This window comes from Bemisia tabaci, chromosome 5 (assembly GCF_918797505.1).
Source record: "Bemisia tabaci chromosome 5, PGI_BMITA_v3".
Classification (NCBI taxonomy): Eukaryota; Metazoa; Arthropoda; class Insecta; order Hemiptera; family Aleyrodidae; genus Bemisia; species Bemisia tabaci.
This window is the reverse complement of record NC_092797.1, coordinates 32,227,158-32,247,702: the sequence shown is the minus strand read 5'-3', so window position 1 is coordinate 32,247,702 and position 20,545 is coordinate 32,227,158. Positions and strand designations below refer to the sequence as shown.

The 20,545-nt window shown below is 36.1% G+C and overlaps 1 protein-coding gene across 2 annotated transcripts; it reads left to right on the top strand.

Moving 5' to 3' along the window:
- Nucleotides 1–930: 930 nt before the first annotated feature.
- On the top strand, nt 931–19,994 carry LOC109037464 (endoplasmic reticulum lectin 1). Of its 2 annotated transcripts, XM_019052151.2 has the most exons (11): nt 931–1,339; nt 2,317–2,412; nt 3,400–3,480; nt 4,813–4,948; nt 6,117–6,372; nt 6,746–6,866; nt 8,247–8,318; nt 9,922–10,116; nt 10,984–11,075; nt 12,784–12,934; nt 14,987–19,994. In XM_019052151.2, the coding sequence occupies exons 1-11, from the start codon at nt 1,220–1,222 to the stop codon at nt 15,173–15,175; spliced, it is 1,509 nt and encodes a 502-aa protein (XP_018907696.2). In that variant the 5' UTR covers nt 931–1,219; the 3' UTR covers nt 15,176–19,994. The 2 variants fall into 2 exon arrangements, with proteins under 2 accessions (XP_018907696.2, XP_018907697.2); XM_019052152.2 differs by lacking the exon at nt 8,247–8,318.
- The last annotated feature ends 551 nt before the right edge of the window (nt 19,995–20,545 follow it).

The following is a 20,545-nucleotide window of genomic DNA, read 5'->3' as shown; positions in this document are numbered from 1 at the left end:
AGAATAAGGAAAGTACACAATTCCATCCGTTCCCGCAACGCGTTTTACTTTTTTTTATCACATCTTCATTCATGAACACCTTTCAAGTAAAACTCTTGAGCACTGATAAAATACATAGGAATTATTTAGGTAAAAACTTTCAAACTCGTCGTAAAAATTCTCAGCTTCAAATTTTCCTAGTTTTTTTTTCTACGAATCGCACCTAATCGAGTCTTTTTAAAAAGGCTCCCCCCCCCCCCCGCCCGCCATTTAATTGCTCCCACCCATCCCTACCGCACTCTGTCCCTTGCTCTTGGACGCTAAGTACCTTTATCAGCTAAAAGTATGCCATTCGTATCTTTTTACTACATGTGAAACTGTTCCGCTTTTGATTGGTCAACGAGTTTTTAGCTTCATGATGACTCTAGCTCTAAATAAACAAACAAGAGTCGGAATCACCGTACATCATAAAAGCTAATTTGACAAAATTTTCAATTAACGGCAGTACAATGTAAACTAGCTTATCTATGAGAGTCACACGACAAATTGAACACAATTCTGATTGGTTACCGTACTTAGCCTCCACTGTGTCACAACGGGATGTAAGATGTGCGTAACTTCACCTGCTTGCTGATAACAGCCATTATCTTTGTGATTTGGACCTAGGGCATCGGTCAGCCTATTCGCTCGCGACCAATGAACAAACGGAACAGAGAATGGCATACTCTGTCGATAAAGGTACTCTATTGGAGCCGATCATATTCAGCTAAAAATCCTTCCGCTATGTCTGTAATCTTTATTCCCGTTTGTGACATCCATGAGCCGAATTGTCTTGACTCTCAGTATAAAGGGACTCTAATGGAATCTAATTCGAATGTTGGCGGGCTCCGAGAGGGGAAGGGGCGAGAGAGGGTTTGTTTTTGTCTTTTATCAGCTCCATCACTTCAATCAGTATCAGCAGCTTTTGATACTTTCAGTCAGCTTCAGCCCTCCGGTGGAATGGAACTTTTTGTCACTATTTGTATAGTAACATAGTAACTTTTTACTTTGTTGACTTCTGTACGGTTTTCGGGGTTGATTTGGTTCGAAATAAAATTGTGATTTGTTGTAACGCGATTGGTTCGTGATTGACGCGGCTGAGGGTTCTCCATGGGTTCTCCAAACTGTCTCTAAACATACTTACGTTCGTATCTCTTTTTTTAAAAGCTGGAATCGTGCTTTGAGTCTATGTCGTTCTAACATGAAGTTTCTGTCAATTCTTTTCATCTCTTTCTGCTATGGCTCTGCAAGTGACCTGGAGGCTTTTGATGACACCATCCTTTTCAAAATCAACTGGCCTAGAGGAGATGAAAAATTACTGGTAAGTGATTTTGTGTTTCTAGAATATTTGATACGAACATGATATGTATCTCACATCGACCCTTATGAAGTGAAAGGTTCAAAGTCGCAGATAATCGTAACTTACTGCGTTCCAAATCGTGACGGAAAATCAATGTCGACACTTTGGACGTACTTATGTATGATTTTTGTTTAGGTTATTTTTGTATCAACGAGGGTCAATCACCAGTATGAAACTGAAAAAAGTAAGTTTGGTGTAATGAAAAATGATCTCCATGGTCATTTCTACTTACCAGGGAAGAAGCAAAGTTGCCTCTTGATAGCTGATGTTTCCCTCACTCTTCGGCAGTCAGTGCAGGCGAAATTAAAAGATAGAGACGCTAGTTCCTATAAAAATGGCTTATGGTATATTTTCACAAACTTCAATAATTTGTTCAAGAGGTCTCTGCAGGTCTGAAACCAAAAAATAAACTGAATAGTACTACCAGAAGCAGTGCTACAACTTGACAGAGTGCCACATGGCACTCCGCTAGTGGCCATATCCGCAGACAGATATCATGAGCCAAAAACAGGTTTCTGCACTGAAAGTACTGAAACAGCCAAATTTTAAAATTTCAAGTGAGCAATGAGTTAGGCTGCCGTTATGTTTTTTTCTAAAAACCAAACCAAACTCAGCATAAACCATTTTTGCAACTCTGATTTGACAATCGAAGAAAATCTCGAGTTATTCCTAATTACAGTTACAGCCTGTTTCCATTAAGAATAGTTTTTTCATAGCATTAGTTCAAATGTATCCAATGGTAAAACAGGGCATTCTACGCTGAAAATAGCTGAACGTGTTGAGTTCAGCTGCTAATCAAGAACTCTAATCCATCTCTTTAAAGTTAAGATATGTTTTTTAGTGACATACTAAATGGATTAACACTAAAAACAAATGATGTTTGAAATCATTGTCAAGTTTACCTCTATTTTTACAAAGCTTACCCTGTTTCATTACAGAATCTGGAAGAAGAAAACCGAGAGGTGCTCCCTATATCTACCAAACTCAATGAAGCGTATCAATGTGTTCTGCCAAATATCAAAGAAAAAGATGCCGTAAGTATTCTCGCAACTTTTCAGCTTGAGGCATAGTAAATTTTTGAGGCCTATTCTTATAGCATTTCACTTCCATCCTGCTCATACCATCTCTCCTTTCTCTCTCAAACTCATGAAGTTGAATTTTGAGGTTCAGTGGAAGAATACGGTTCCTTGCATCATAACTTCAGAGCAATAAGAAATACACTTCATTTCATTTCATTTCGTTTATTTATTCTTTTGCTTTTTGCACATTTGGCTTCACAAAAACGTCATTTTCTAAGTAAAGGTACTGATAGGTATAAACATATTTACATACAAATCGTCTTAAATTCATTCATTGACATTCAAAAATTCATTGATTGAGTACGGGCATTTTGCAATCAAATGCCTTGTGGCCAGCTTACCGAATGTTGGACTATATATGCTTTCCTGTATAATATTTGGCAATTTATCAAAGAATTTCCATGCCTTTGTTAGGTATGCGTCGTTCTTTGATAAACTGCTAAATTGGTGATATCTTGTGCCATACCCATGTGTCTCTGCCTTATGCCTTCAGAGTGAGTGAAAGATAAATTTTAGGTATCCTCTCAGCATCAATAGATAAACAATATTTCCAAAGTCGGCCAAGAAGTCTCCAAGAAACCTAAATTTTACTGAGACCTCCCATTGTTGCAGCGTTCCTCTTCTTAGGTGGATCATGAGAAAGTTCCTTAATTTTTCCCTCAAAAGCTATGGTTGCCTGGAGCAAAAGTGTTATGAATATCTTAATCCTCTTTTTCGTGTTTCGACCCATGGGTTTAATATTTTGAATCAACTGGTATCGGAGCAAATAGGTTTTTCTGTGAATTTCTTTTTCGCAACGTTGTTTCATTTTCGGACATGAACTCTCTAAACTCTCGTGTTTGAATTGGATAGAAATGATAGAATTGAACATAGGAATATATACCTATCATGCCTTTCCATTGATTTTAACGGTTTTTTCTTCTTTTATCTTCTCTGTTGCAGAACTCACAAGAAGTGTACAATGGGCCTAATCCTCTAGATCTTTTGTCACCCTTATTCACACAGACTGGCTGCTCTTATCGGGTAGGTTAAAAACATATCACGAAATTAGAGCAAAAGGGACTTACTGTGAAAATTACTGAAAACAAGATAAATACCTAGCAGTGTAAAGGTAGATTGCGCTGTATCTTCTGGCAGACAAAAAACCGCTCAAATGTTGACTATGAGAGTCAACATTAAGGAATTGCAAATTTGAGATAAACGCAGTTAAAGTTTTCTAAGAAATTCATTGGTATTTCAGAAATGCCTGCCTCAGCATCAATAGAAAAGAATAACCGGTCAATTTTTCATAAAATTGTTTATTGAACTTAAATATCTACACCTGAACTTTCTGTACCCATTACCTTCACCAATTGTTACTATATCGACGGTGAAAGTCGGCAACCACATAACTCGGTTTGCGACGTCGCAGACTTCCTGTCATACTTTATTTTTTAAATGGAAAACTACTCAACGGCAATTCTTTAAAACTGTCATGATTTTTCTTCTCAATGCGAAGAAAATTCTGCAAAAACTTCAAGAAATATTATCAATTTGTTCTCCTTTAAAAAAATGACGTAGAGGTGGAGATTTTCAGACACCGCAAACGAGTTATGTGATTGCCGACTTTCACCGTCGATATGTATTTTTAAAAAAAGGATCTCAGTTCACAGTCTTTTCTTACAAGAAAAACTAAAAACTAATACAGGTTAGTTGTTGAATCCACCAAAGTGGAGCCACTGTTATCAATGACCCTAGACTTGGTCCAATAAATCTTTTATAACACTGTTTTTAATAAACATCATAAAATGAAATTCTTGCTTAATGGTTTTTAAGGTTGTAGAGTCCTGAGCCTAGTATGAAGAACAGAAAATCAAAACGTTGACATTAGTCAAAAACAAGTTAGTTGTTTTCATGTACGGGAAAATTTATAGTACATTTTGTTCTGGCGTAGTCCTATATCAAAGGCTTGGTTTATTTTATTAAGTATTTGTTTGTGTAGTCGGGGTTCCTTATTATTTCTAAAAGTGAGAGAGTGAGAATGAACTATCAATTTAAGAACAAACTTGCCTTGGGGACGAGTAATTTGCCATGCAGGTGTGCAGAAATGAACCAAATTTCAAAATCATCTCTTGATCATGAACAGGTGCAACAAAAAGAATTAGAGCCTATTGATTTATTGCATCAGAAGGAGAACAATTTTATTGTGGCAACTAGCTCAATTATTTATGTTCCTGATCTTGCAACTGATCCATGTCCTTTCTGATTGATTTCTGATGAAAAGCCCATCATAATTCAACTTTTTTTTTTATTTAATATTTTTTTTTAGTTTTTGGAAGACTCTTTTTAATTTAATTCTTTTTTCTTAACTTCTAGCTTGATAGTTATTGGACCTATGAATTGTGTCACGGCAAATTCTTGCGACAATACCATGAAGATAGGGATGGCAAGCAGATAAAACTTCAAGAATACTTCCTTGGTCGATGGACAAAGGTTCAAATGGAAAAACTCAGTAAGTTAATCTCCTCTTAGTACATGTGAACTGCTGACCATCTTCTTGTCCTATCTCTGCAAGAGTATCCCAAGGGAGGGGTATCACTGAGGACTGCTTTTGGGCCTACCCTGAATTTCTTCAACTCTATGATTTTTGATTTTTGAAAGTCTATACTTTATGGAGTGCATCATGATGTGGTCTTTTTTGGTCTCTTTTCGGGACTTATACTGGCCCAAACAAGAGTCTGCAGGCCGATTTTTGCCGAAAATGCGGGGTTTGAGGTTGAATGCCGAAAACTCCGCTCTTTTTGCTAAAATTAGCCTCTAGGCTTTGTTTAGGCCCTCATCAGACGTGGAAAGAGATGGAAAATGACCAAAGCATGATGTTTTTTGTAAAATGTGGACCTTCAATGAGCGAAACATTGCAGAGTCCAGGTTGTTCAGCTAGGGTGGGCCCATGAACGGCCCTTATCGATATCCCACCTTTGCAGTAAGTTTTATTTGCAATGTAAGTAAAGATGAAGGATTGAAAATACAAGAAAAAAAATTGTTACATCATTGAGTTACGTATAAATACTTTTTCAAGGGTGTTCAAAGAGGTAGATATTAACCGCTAAAGTAAAGAAAGCATCACCTCAACATCGGATGTGATAATCTCATAGCACTACACTTAGATTTTGGGCCCTTACCTCCTCCATGGATCATTCACTCAACTGTAGATGGAGAGGTGGTGTTAGGGATTTTATTAGAGTAACCGATTGCAAGGGAATAAATGGTGGCTAACAGTTTGCCCAAAAGGAACCAGGAGGTAGGGCATACTTGAACCCAGTGTACTCTTTTGTTTCAATGGGACGATTAATATGACCATTGTCCATTATAAAAGAAAATGCAGTTACTTTGAATTAGTTAAAAAAATTTTCATACGTATTATTTTGAATATCTTTCCTTCAGTATTATATTGTCCATTATTATTGTCCATCTTTATTTTCCTCTTTCTCACAAAGGAGACCTAAATGTCTGAAAGTTTCTCTCTAATCCATCCCATTTTGCACCTTTATTCCCTGTCAGTTTCAAGTTCAGCCTAATTATCATTCGTTTTGTAAAACAGATGTACTTACTCGCTGCTATGCTTAATTTTTTTCCTTTATTATCCTTGTAAGTTTTCTAAATGACCTTTCTACTTTCAGGAATGGAATTGGATTCAAAGAAAGATATTCCTCCATCTCGTTTTAAAAAAATTGAAGGAATAAATTTACCTTACTTAGAAATGAACATGACCGATGGAACTATGTGTGATTTGACTGGCCGGCCAAGGCATACCAGCGTTTTGTATGTCTGTTACAACCATGGGAAACATGACTTTTACTCTTTGAAGGAAGTGTCAAGTTGTCATTATGAAGTCATTATTATATCCTCTTTACTTTGCCTTCACCCACACTACAAGTAAGCCCTCTTTTATTTTTGGAATTTTCCACCAGCTTTGTAGTCAAAATTTTGTGAACCCATTATGGTAGAATATTCGGGTGAATTGTAGCATTGCTGTTTTTATCAAAGCTTTCCTTCAATCATGCAACAGAGTTCAGATATTCTATCTTATCATTTGTTTTACTGTCTCAAGGGAATAATTTCAATCTCATTTTTATCATTTTAAGTGGTAAACTCAAAATTTACAAAATCAGAAGGGTAAGAAGACTTCCATGATGAACAAGCAAGATTCTACTTCTACATAAGATCAAAAAATCAGTATTCTTTCTTTTACTATTTTACATCTACATCAACTGTAACTATAGTGCTCTCTCTAACAACGTTTTTTCAGGCCAAAAGAAACGGGGGAAAATTCAATTGACTGCATACCTAAAGATCCTGCAGGGAAGAAGCCGTTGCGGCTACTGCAGTTAGAAGCTGAGAGTCTCATGTTGCGTCATAAAAATTTACTGGTAAGATGAGTATCAGTCTTCTCTTATTTGTCTTTTGTCTTTTAGGTCTTTGTGCAGTCTGAGTTACTTAATTCATGTCAAAATATACTTGTTTAGTGCAGCTCTTTCATCATTTCATTATGATGAAGATATAAGTCTCTTCAAATTTTTTGAGATGATGCGCACAGGCTTTGGGACCCTTCCCAAAAATTTTGGGGTCTATTTTTGGGTTTTGGGAAAAAACTGATGATACGTTTCGGGCCCGGGTCCAGGAAATTCCTCTGAACTCTGTCTAGATCCTGCAGTTCCCGGTCGAAAATAGAATTAGCATCTTACCTAAAATTTGCTGAGAGTGATACAGGAATGACTTTGCAGCAGCAAAATTTTCTTCACAAAATGATCATTGGGTCTCAGGCTGTTTGGGCTTCAGATGAATTTCAGCTCAGAAGACAAACGCTCAACAGATGCTTGAATGCCGATAACTGCGTTCAGGATACAAGCGAGTTTGCACAGTTTTTGATTGATGCTTTTTCCTTGTTGCTAGAAATTTAAACTTTTCTCCACTGGAAGAATCCTAGGTGTTAATGTGTTGACTCACAAAATTTTATCGTAAACTGCGAAGATTTACTTCATTTGGGGTATTTCTTATCTTTCTTATTTTGCGATTGAATATTTTTCAAAGCATTAATTATCTATTCAGATTCTGAACAAATGGTTGTTTTTAATGCCGCACTTCAGAGTTCTTACCTGAAAAGAGTTCTTAACTCTTGACTCTATTTGGATTGGTCCAGCCGGGGCTCACGTTGGGGGGAAAAAAGGGATGCGGTGGAGGGCCTAAAGGCAAATAGATAATAAGGTTCAAGTCTGGATCCAGTCAGAAACGGAGGCTTCAACAGGGTATAGGCGTCAAGTCCAAGACCGGCCCAAATTCCAGGAAGCATACAATGAACATTCTATGATTGAAAAAGTTTTCTAACTTTCATGAGCCCATAATATTTAGTTTTTACTTGTCTTAACTTCTTTGTCACACAGATTTAGATTTCATGTAGGTAATTGGGAGCATTCTCCGTTTTTAATTTTTCCATTCTGTTCTTACATGAGCTCAATGACAAAAGAATTAGCGACCAGCTTCTGCATTTTTCACCTTTATTTTCCACCTTTTTTATTGCTCATAAAGTGATGATCATCTGCACATAATAGCTGTGATTGTAAAGTAATAGCTAGTTATGTTAGCAAGTAGGAGTGGAAAGTTAAGGCATGTTGAACTTTTGTGTATGTTACCTGTTTGTTTTCTTTAGTACCTTGATTTTTCCCTTTTTTTTATAATTTTTTTTAAATACCTAGCCTGAGATTCTACACATCTTTATCAAATTTTTAAGTTTTATTTTAAAATTGTAACAGGATGATGATTTTACGCCTTCTCAGAAGATTTATACTGTTGTCTCCGTGCTTGATAACGAGGGAGGTGGCCAGGTCTGTAAACTTCTCCTTTACTTTAACAATAAAAAAAGTAATCAGTATATATGATATGTACATAAAATAAAGCTCCTGCTTGAGGTCGAGAATTAAAATTTATGGGTGTAATAACGCATAAAATTTGCTTAGAACCTAACTCTGCCCCGGGTACATTTAAAATGCATTCTCCAGCTCCAGAAGTTTTCTCAGATGGAGCTTTAAAATCTATCTGCTAACAGAAACTACATATTTTTAAATAACTTTACTCTTTATTATCTTCACATAAGAGCAAGTTGCCAACGACTGACAGGTATTGCATTGGTTTCACTGAAAGTATGACCAAGAAGAAACTTTTTGCAGTTTGTAATTTTTCCAGCAGTTTTGTAGTTACAGTAAAAAGATACCTTCCTTTGAGGCAACCCTCTTAGCTATTTTCCTATTACAACAGAACTAACAGGCAGGAAGAAAAAGCAAACCAAAACTTGATTTAAGGTCCCTATTTGAAGAGATGGTCGATCAAATGAATTGTAGTATTTTTGGGTACCACGGCGAATAATTCTTATCCTAACTTCCTCTGCTAGCTTCTTTGGCTCATTTCCTTTTCCACTTTTTTTTACTCATGCATCCATGCTTTTGTTATGTTCTTTTTCTTTGTGCTTCCCTCCGTAAATTATGCCCTGCTTGTATATGTTTAAGTGCGTCATTTGTGAATTTTGCCTTTTTGTTTTTTTTTAAAAAAAAAATTGTGAGTTGGATCTAATTTTGCTGTCCATGGATTAAAACTATGTGAATTCTAGTGTATTTTACAGAAATTCTGTAGTTTTCTTTTTAAGATTTATCAATTTTCAAGCTTCTTGAGAGCAACTACTGGATGATGTGGTTTACTAAGTCACTTTAATGGGTGGTATGGTCTTGTCCAGTTTTTTTAAGGAGAAAGGTGAAGTCAGAAAAGGAGTGATCAGTATTAGAGAGGAAGCACAAACATGGTAGTTAGCTTTGTTAGCTTTTGGTTGTACAACTTTTGATATCTGAACTCCAATTCAAATCTGCACTCTTCCGTGAAAATGTCGAAGATAGGAGTATAATCACGTCTTGCTCTGATGCTTCTTTTTCCTGGTTTCTATGCTATAATTAATATGTTTCATTCAATAAATGTTTAGTTGTTGAAAATTCATTGTTGATATTGCAGAAACCCTAAGTATCCGACCACTGGAAGCCTCCTCTATCTTTTCAAGACAAAAATATCGACAGTGAGACTCTCAAACAGCGTATCTTGGTTTGCGAGTTGTGGACTTTCTGTCATACTCTTTTTTAAAATGAAAAGCTACTCAAAGTCAATTCTAAAAAACTTCACTAATTTTTCCTCTCTATGTAAAGCCAATTGAAAAAAAAACTTCAAGGACTGTTGTTAATTTTTTCTTGTTTATAATAATAAAATAGGAGCAGAAATTATTGAATGCTGCAAATGAAGTACGTGGTTTGGGAGTTTCTCTGTCGATGTATGAATTGTAACTGCAAGCCATGAATGAGTTTCAGTTAGAACAGAGGCCATTTCATTTGAATGCATTATTTTGTATAAATTAAATGATTAATATGTTTTTCTTGTATTGATGCATCCCAGGATGATGAGCCCTCCTTGTTAATTCAAATAAGACCGATGCCACAAAGTACACCCCAACAAATTCAAAGCCAGCCGACCTCAGAAGGAAATAAACTCTCCAAGCCTGTTATGGAGTCTGGTTTCACACCCATTGTCACTGGACCTTCTTTGGACCCCCTTGTGGCCTTTTTAAATGGCATAAATTGCCTTCAGGGTGTAAGTGCTTTAAATTCACCAACTTCTATCTATTTTTATATCATGATTTTAGTTTCCTCGTAATAATTGCTCTAAGAATTTTTTCCCAAGGCGGTGCAAAGTTCTGTACATCTACTTCATATAAAATTCATTGAAATCTGTTGTTTTCTTTCTTCCTTTTTTTTCTTTTTAATGCTACTTACTTTCTTTTCGCTCAGCGCAGAAAGCTTCTGCTCATTTTTGGGACATTTTTTTTATAGAGTTGTGGTTGATTTGGTTGCTCAGTAACCACTATCAGCTAATCATGATGAACCTTTTTTCTTGCTTCATAAGATCTAAATCAGAGGACTGTTAATTATGTGAAAGTTAGTGGTCATCAATTATGTCAGTGGCCAAGTTATCAATGACAGTATATGAGGCCTTGTGTGTAACAATGGCGGATGCAAAAAATTACCTTTTCAAAACACGCTTAAAAAACTGTTTTGGTCACACAAAAATTTAATATGTTTGTCTCTGGCATCATGTACAGATCTTGAAGATCACATCTCTAGTATTTTCTCAAAATTTTCTTGGTGCCAAAGCAGTTTTTTGAACGTGTTTCGAAAAGGTAATTTTGCACATCCGCCATTGTTACGTATTAGTCCGCATATATGAACCTACCAGAAAAATAATTTTAAGAGTTGGAAACGATCACATCGTGATTTAATTAAAAATTCAGTTTTATGTTAAGTTAATAAGCTGGCGTAGCCTCAGTTAAAGGAAACTTGCTTGTTTCCTTTAATTTCCTTTACGTATGTAATTATTCATATCTTAATTGTCTTCGTGTTTTCATCTGCAAAATTTCTTTTTGAACCTTGTTTTGATAAGCCTAATTTTTTATTTCTTAAGGGTTCTGGTTGGTGGAAGTTTGAATTCTGTTACATGGAACGTGCAGATCAATATCATATTGACTCCGTTGATGGTAGTAGAACCACTGTCAGGTAAGAAAATGAAACCTTGTATTCTTGTAATTTAAATGAAATGAGAGAAACACAGGGTATGGACTGTAAATAAAAGTAATTTGGATGGGGCGTTTCGGGGTTCACATTCCCTTTTTCAACCGCTAAAAAAAACAAAAAACAAAAGTTAAAATTTACACATAAATGAGCCGCTGCTTAACAGCAAGGCAAGACTGAAAACAGGTAAACAAAGTTCAGCCAAGTCGGCACTTCCAAAGATTACACCACCTATCAATCAGCGCTCTCTGGTAAAAAGAACTGATGATAGGCAAAGCCAAGCTTATCGACGTAAGCGCGGCCATTACAAACTTGGTCCCTCATCTTGAAGATGTGGACCATTTCCAAGAGACACCGCGAAAAATCGTACTTCTCAGTGGCCATAATCTTAGCCCCTTCGAAGTCAAACCGATGATTTAAGTTTTCTTCATGCCGATGTAATGCAGTCTTTTCATTTTTACTGTATCGATGAGAATTTAGCCACTTTTTAAGTACCCGCTTCGTCTGACCAATGTACCCAATTTCGCAGTCCTGGCACTTGATATGGTAGATTACTTCAGGTACCTGTTCATCCTTAAGCTTAGATTTTAATTTAGACATAAGAAAATTTAAATTATTATACTGCTTATCAACCACAGAGAAACCATAAGATTTTAAAATCCCAGCTAATACTTCAGATAAAAATAGTACATATGGCAAAGAAATTAACTTCCCAAAATCCAGATTTCGTTGTTTGGGAGGCACAGTTTGTTTCCTTTTACTCGATGTTAAAACCTTGTAAAACTCTTGGTCAATAAGAGATGGAGGGTAGCAATTTTCGATTTACAAACGTTTTCCAGTCTCCATCACCTCATTGTGATACTTTGCATCACTGAGGCGAAAAATACGCTGCGCTAAATTGTTAACTACGTCCTTCTTATACAAGAAAGGTTGCGCTGATAAAAAATTCATACAACGGCCAGATGAAATGCCTTTTTGATACCACTTACATGTTAGAGAGTTGTTCGCACGTATCACAGTCATGTCAAGAAAATTAAGGCTACCATTGATTTCCTCTTCCAGCGTAAATTGTATAGAAGGATTCGCTGAGTTAAAAAAATTTAAAATTAATTTTATTGGGATAGTCCAGTCTGTAATTTAATAAAGCAATTTATCTTTTCCGCGTACTTAATTATTGATTAAGTATCTTTTTTTTACTTCTAGAACTCCTTATATCACTCGACTTCTTATTAAGTGCAGGATTTTTTTCTTTTCTTTTCTTTCTTTTGAGTGACTTATTAAACGAACAACACCTTTTGGAATAGTCACTCACTTTTCATGGTGGATGCGCAGAAGAGATTTGCATGGAGTGCCAAATGAGGGTTCCTCCTTGTAAACTCACAAGAAACTTAAGTTTTTATTCTTTTCAACAAGTAGTTGAGTAGATTAGTCCCTCAGCTCCTTTACAGGGGTGCCATCTGAAGGGAGGCATGCCCTTTTGAGTAGGACCTTGAAAAACAGCTCGTCTGCCATTTCCAAGGTGAGAAGCAAAGCAAAAGGAGAAAAAAACCTCATCACTTTTTTGCCCAGCCCTGCAATAACCTGCAACGGCGCCCTTGCTCTTTTAATGGCTAACCTCCTCAGCAGATAATACTGAGCCAGTTGTTTTTAATTCTTAGAAATATTTAACCACTATTCCATTTCATCTGTTTAGGTTAGGCACCTGGAACTTGAAAGACCATTTGGATTGGATTGAAAGAAATCCTCATAAAAAACCAAAGCCAATTGATTCTCGGACTTATGTCTCGCATTTTTATTCGCAAGGAAGCATTTGTGAAAAAACTGGTCAACCAAGAGAAGTAGAGGTATGCATATTTTCCTCTCCTCTCAGTTCTGAATAATTACGAATTTGATTTCGAACTTTTTTTTTTTTTTCCTGCAATGCTCCTCTATTATTTTTCATTTTATCCATATTTCTGCACACTTTGTTTTGATATGCTTCTTTTAATCTTCAGCGATTAATCATTTGAATGTCATGAAGCAGAAACGATCTACTTTTCATGTTGTAAATAAAGACAAAATAAAGGGAAATAGAGAAAAAAAATTGCTATAGTTTAGAATTGGTAACACATGTTAGGTAGGCGATGCATATGGAACTGAAGGAAGGAGATGTTGAATGAAAGCACAATTGATCTGCTAAATTGCAAAGGAGAAACATTCCATCTACTCAAGTTCAGAATCTCTTAGCTGCTCAGTTTGTCGCAATGTTGTAGCTATGAATTACTCCGAACCTTAACCCAGCCTCCATAAGTTGTCTCTTCTTTTTCAAGTGGTCCCAATGTTGGGACCACAAGAAAAAGAATAGACTAATTAAGATGCTTGATCAAGGAAGCAAACCTAACCTGAACCAGCCTCCTTTAGACTAATTTTACCCTGTTCCCTGTTCATATGCTGTTTTTCTTGCCAAGCTAGAAACATGCGCAAGAAAACATCAATATTCATATGCTTCAAACCATAGTCTAATTAACCAAAAAATAAATTTATCAAAACAGTCGAACCATTTTCCGATCATTCATTTGTATAAAGGATAATGCACCAGCCTGGATTTTATAGGGTAAATTATTCTAGATCTAGATGAAAGGAGGATGGGCTCACAATCAGTAATAACTATCTCTCTAGGGTTTTAGTGGGTCAAATAACTCAAAGTATTCTACAATTATAATTTTAGTTACTCTATACTCTTATATAGCCTTGTCGAATGAGACTCAAAGCTTAAGGATTGCAGTATGAGCAAATTTAATTTAGAAGGTCTTAAGAGGTTTAGACACTAACCCCTTCCCCCGAAAGTGGGTTAAATACAATTTTTTGCTGCTCCTGAGGAAGCTGAAAGCTCTACCACTAAGATGCCTTTTACCGTTTTTCTTAATATTCAATAGTGTAGGAAAAAAGGAGCTAGATAGATTTAGTCGGAATAAGCCTAACAATGACAGACGTTGCCTAATTATCTTCACCGTTTTAATTTTTAAACAGAAAACAAAGCACTACTGAAACCTGGAGCTTTGTGAGCTTATTTTTCATAATCTAGGATGTGTTGACAGAATATTTAAAGGTGCTAAGTAGTTTGGCTCCCTGTTCAAAAATTAAACTACAAAAGGAAATTAGGCAACAAGATATGCTGTCAGGCTTATTCTGTATAAAGCTGTTCAATTGGGCATATTTTAACCATACTCATATTGCTCCCAAGACTACCTATCAAAGGCTCATATCACAAGTCAGAGTTGTTCAGGGCAGGTCTATCATTAAGGGTTGTTGGAATAGGGTATTTCCTCCTCAAATGACAAATACACAGTGAGTAATGTTATATCTGAAATGAAAATTTGATTTAAGTAATAAGTTTTCCTAGTTTCAATCATAGAGTACAAAAGAGTCGCAATGTACTGGAGTGCCAATGAAGTCAATCCATGAACGGGCCATTCCGAGCCCCTTGTTCGCCGAAAAGTGGGAACCATCTGGGAACTGTTCCGCATTTTTTACATGGCGGCTCATGGAAGAATCGCGGGCTGCAAGTGGTTTTTGGGATTTATTCATTTAAATCGATCATTATTTACGTGTATTTTGGCAAATTATGTTCACCGAAGTCATAACAAATTCAAAAATGTACTACACTCCTGGTTTTTATGGAATAAATTTTATACCTGTATTTTCTGAGAGAAGACCGAAGCTGGGACCTTGCGCATACGGCATCGCCAGTCGCCGCACACTAGTCTCAGGAGTACTGGACAAAACAGCCTCTAAAAGTGACTTCATCGGTGCTCCAAAACATTGCGACTCTATTGTACTATATGGTTTCAATAATGTGTTCAGTGTGCATGCTAATCTATAGATAAATATTAATGAAACAATGTTTTTTGGTGCAGGTGAAACTAAAATGTATTCAGGGAGGACCCTCAAAAGTCTCTTTGTACTTACTTGAACCGGATACTTGCAAGTACATTCTTGGCGTGGAAGCCAGCATAATCTGTCGACTTTTGCCCCATGCAGATGAAAACGGGCTATTTCAGCTGCCACAGGATGAAACCCAAGATATTGATCTCACTTCTCTCTAATTTGAATTTGTTAAATTTCATAAGTTTGTACCTCACCTGCTGAGAACAACAAACATTTTAGCGGCTCTGGTGCTTGCACTAGAGCTGCTATTCCGGACGGTCCCAGCTGGGGAGTATCATTGGACCATGTTACATTGGAGAGACCGCGCGTTGGTTAATGGGAATCGGCGCCATTTTCGGCTATGTTCCTTGTCATGACTTTATTTTATTGCATATTGTTTTATTGTTAGCCAATGCTATGTTGTGTAGTGTATTTTTGGAATCATGGTGATACAGTCAATAATTCAAAACTTGTCTGTGCTTTAATCTCGTGATGGAAAAAATGTACTTTACGTTCAAAATTTGAAAATTTGAATTTTAAAGTTTTCGCGGTTAAGGAAGCTCCAACCACTGGGTTGGAGCTTCCTAGTCATATTACTCGATATCAGCTGATAGCAAACAAAGGTTACCAAGGAAACCGTAAACGTATAATGCCGTCTGCCCACGTAGCAAATGGGAGGCGAAAATGGAAGTCATCAGTGCATCGTTGAGTGTTGACGCCCGATCCCATTTTCAGACATGTTCACACGTTTTGCTTGCAAAGAAAAAAGGCGGCAAATCAATTTTTATTATTGGACCAATGAGTGTTCTCCAATTTGAGTTTGTAAACATCGTGGTTTCGAGGTTAGGTTTTTGGCTGTGTGATAAATGATATTATGCCGTCTTTGATTTTGTTAAAATGACTCGATATATGTTATTTGATAAACGATTGGAGTTTTGATAAAGTAAGTTGATTTGAATTAAAAATTGTGTCCTTAAAAAATGGATGATGAGGTGATTTGGTTAACATGGGCATTTGTGGTACTTGCGGCGTATTGGGAGTTTGTATGGAAACGACGTGGCAGTAGTCCACACTTTTTACAAGAAACTATTTTGTACAAAGTTCTGTACAAATTTTACACTATTTATACAGTAATATAATACAAAAAAATTATGTACTTTATCACAACTCACATAGCTTCAAAACAAGATAGAAAATGATGGATGCTCAGCCCCGACACATCGATGATCGCGAAATTTGCGCGGCCCGCGCAATTTTCACGTTCAACACTCACCGATGCACTGATGACTTCCATTTTCGCCTCCCATTTGCTACGTGGGCAGACGGCACACAACTACCGTGGCCATCGGGGCGATTATTGAAATGACATCGACTCTATGTCGCCGCTTACGACAAGACATATAGTCCTATCTTAACCGTGTAATATATCGCAATTCGATATTCAAAACCATTACCTACAATTTCAGATATAAAAATGCAAATTTTTTGCAGCCTCGCTAAACGACTTATCAACCATGCATTCCAAAGTTTCTTATCACAGGGCTGTGAAAATATACAATCTAATAAATACAAAATAACCAAATATCTAAAAAGACAAAATTTCAGTTACAGTCAGTTTCAGTCTTATTGTTGCACAAACTAGTTATTTGACAAAAAAAGAAGATGATCACTCAATTGAAAGAAATTGGCGCCCAATCACAACGACAAGTTAAAAAAAATACTGTGGAAGAAATTTTTTAGGATGCGGACCTCCAAAGAGCCTTCAAAATTAAAAGTATACAACAAGTGATAGTGCCATGCATTCTGCATATCAAGGGCCAATACACATTTATACACCGGCTACGTAAATCTGCTAAGTTACAAAACATGAATCGACAGTTGTCGGGTTGTACATCAGTGACAAAATGTGTCTAGGCCCTCATTCTTAACTACAACTATTGTCGCCAGAGCCGCTCTCCGACGCGAATGCGTTGGAGCTTCCTGCTTGTTTAACATTGTTGCTGCTAGCTGTGTGATTCTCTCTTCAAGTTCAAGGATCTTTTTAAAGATCATAAGAAGTTGATTGTGATTAATTTTGTGGCAATGATGACTGTTCAGGTCCTTTTGTTAGTAATTGTTGAAGTTGTTTCCAGTCGCTTTGTTTTGTACAGATCATATCTAACCTTGATTAAGTCTGAAAAGTATCAGTTCTGTAAATAATACATCTAGTCTTTTTTTAAAGTTATGAATTCCTCCTTATGATTTGAGGATCGTCAATCAGGCCTTGAAGTTTGCTCAAAAATTTTGCATTCAAGCCCTTATTGCAAGAAAGAGCTGGTGACAATTTTTGAAACCTAAGGCCATTCTATTTCGCAAGCAAGGTTTGATATTCATAATGAGTATTTCTCGAAGAGCAGTGCTGTAAGCTATGAATGATTGGAAGCAAGAATTTGGCTCTAGCATGATTATATTTGATAGGTCCTCCCCATCAAAATGTAAACTATAAGGAATGCATTTATTGATAGCTAAAATTTATACATAAAGAAATTTTGCAGCTTTAAAACCCCATCATAAGTAATATGCAAGATACTCTTGTCATAGTCCATTCAATTAAATGAGACAGAGTAAAATAAAGAACATGTCTATATGACAGAGAACTGGAACTTCTGATTTCAACAATGACCTGTTAGCTCTGGACAGGGCCCATTGTGGTGGTGTTCTCATCATGTCCACGCAGGGTCTGGCCATGCTGATCTGTTCTTTGGCAATGTCATTCTCTGGCCACAGGTGCAAATTGTCCTTCAGCCCTCATCAGAAGTAGCAACGAAGACCTCTAGCTTACACCAAGCTACAAAAAGTTACTTAGCTTTGTTGCAATAATTTTGGTGTGAAAATAAGCCCACCTGCAGGGCGATTATTGAAATGCTATCGACTGTATGTCGCCGCTTTGTCGTGTTGCGCCATCGACTAAGAGCCACTCAGTCGATGGCGCGACTCGACAAAGCGGTGACATACAGTCGATAGCATTTCAATAATCGCCCCGCTGCCATAACTTTTGTAACAGTTGTCCCTCTTGAAATCTTTCATAAATAACAGTGCAGTAGCCTGTGGAAACTAGGCCAGTGGCAAGGCTCTGTAAGGATACAATAGGAATAATACCTTAATTAGCCTGGTCTGCGGTTAGCAAATCATTGCAGAAATTAGATGTTGGAATTCTCTGCATGTCCATGAGTGCCCTTTATTTTACTCTGTCCAATTTAAATGTTCAGACCACACTGCCATGCCAAGGAATTATAATCAGCCAAAGTTCCTTTGATGCGTGTGAATTTTTAGGGAAACCTGTATATTTTTCTTCGAATTTTTCAGAGAATTGTACTTGAAATTAGATCTAAATTATCTGAAAATTATAAGAGCAAATATTCATAACTCTGGAAAACATACATTTTATCGGCAATAATTTGGCAACTCTTGGATGTTCATACAGCGTTTTTCCTTAGCAAGGCAGTATAGGTAAATCAATGTCCAAAGCATGGGAAAAGTATGTCTGGTTGGCTATTTACTATAAGAATTTCAAAATTACCTATGCTGTTGTGAGTGTTTATTGTACTGTATCAGTAAAGTTTGTCCCTTGAACCTGCCGTAGGATCAGCATCATCATAATCCCAATTGGACGTATTTAAATCAAAAGGAATTAGATCCATTCTTACATGAGCCCTAAGATCTGTAAGAATACATGCATGACAGGACTCATGTCAAGATGGATATAGTTCCTTTTGATTTAAATGCGTCCAGTTCTGAAATATCTAATCATGCAACGAGATAATGTTTTTAATTTAAGCCTAGGTAAATTTCTGTGTTTTAAGTTTATGAATGGAAGGTTTTCCATGATCTTCAATCAAAAAGACCAAAATCTTTGCATTCTCCAAAACACTCCTCACTTTTTGGTCAGTAGTATTTCTGTTATCCAGATTCTCTTATGCCAGCCTAAAGTAAACAAAGCCAAATTAAACTGGGTACACATTAGCTTGATCAAGTGAAGGAGGTTTCCGTCAGTGTGTTTGGACAGGTAGTTTTAAGTTGGTTAAGCTGAGTCTTAATTCATTTCTTCTGAGTTTCCTTGTACATAACATAAATGAACCAAGTTTATTAGAAATGCACAAAGTTAGAAAAAATCGCATTTTAGAATAAGCAAGTTTAGTGTAATTCTGAATTGAACTCGTTGTGCACTGTCCGTTGTAATAATTCTTAGTCAAGAAAAATGTATCTAACATCAAAAAGTCATTAAACTCTGTCTTTAACATCGAGTCTCATGGAAAAATAAAACTGAAACTCTCTTTCTCTTGGTCCAATTTTGATGCAACTTGATGCATTTCTGCTGAACTCTGTCTAAATGTACTCAGTCTGCTGTACCTCCAAGGAATAAAATTGGTCGCATTGTATTCCAGTCTTTCTCTTAATCTTTGATGACTTTTTTTCTTTTACTTCTAAAATGTGGCAAAATAGTCATTAAGTACCACTCATGGTTTTCTTTTAGATTTTGATGAGTATCTACCTTTTTCCTGTGTACAGTTGCCGTTCAAAAATTATTTTCTCTGACATCTCTCTGGTCTATAGTTGAAAGTAGTCTAAAGGTTTAAAATAAGGAAACTTAAAGGAAACATTTTTCTTTAATTTGATACATGCATTGTAATAACTCTAAAAATAATTTTTGTCCTGGCAAGATTTTTGAAATTTTTGATGGATGGTTATGACCTGAGGAATTAAACTTAAAATTCAATTTTTCTTCTTTATTGCTCCTGAATAAAGAAGAAAAAACGACTTCAAATAATTTAGCAAAAAGTTTAAATATTGAAAAATGTGTCTATGTTTTTTTTTATAATTTGAAGAAAACATAAATCTATTGTGCCCTCAGTTTTTGAAAAAAATTGTTTTGGTTGTTTTGCACTGAATGTGGTACAAACCGTTGTTCCTTTTTGTAATTAAAAATTTGTACTTATTAAAGTCTTGACTTTCTTCATATCAAGAGAGTATCATTTAAATTACATTTTTCTAAGATTGGCGGTTCCTGACAAAAACAATGGATATGTACTTTTCATGAGGAAATTTTATTACTCTATGTATGAACAAGTTTGATGCGCAGAGCTGGTGGTATTTACCATTTTTACTGATATCTTTTAGGAATTGGAGAAAAATAGATTCTAAAGTAAGAAAATTTACTGCCTTGTGACATCATAGGGTGGAATTCCTATTTACACCTAATTTTAGCAAAATAGATCATTCTGCTATACGTAATTCCTCCAAAAATTTTATATTTAGAAATCAAGGATATTCTCAGTCTCAATTCACTCCGTAATTCTCAGTTTATAATTGAATTTCATCAAATTCCAGTCATTTGTAAATTTTCCATTAACCTTTACGAGACTAATAATCTACCTTTGATAGTAATCAGGCAATGAAAATATTACGTCCAAGTTTCGAAATTAGTTAATTTTTAACTATCCTAAGCATGGTGGAAAATATCTCGACTTTTCTGAGGCAAAATAGAATGAAACTTACTAATTAAATTTAAT

Coding starts and splice junctions, on each gene's coding strand:
- LOC109037464 (XM_019052151.2), top strand. CDS start 1,220: ATGAAGTTTCTGTCAATTCTTTTCATCTCTTTCTGCTATGGCTCTGCA. Junction 4,949..6,116: donor GGTTCAAATGGAAAAACTCA/GTAAGTTAATCT, acceptor TTCTACTTTCAG/GAATGGAATTGGATTCAAAG. Junction 6,373..6,745: donor TGCCTTCACCCACACTACAA/GTAAGCCCTCTT, acceptor ACGTTTTTTCAG/GCCAAAAGAAACGGGGGAAA.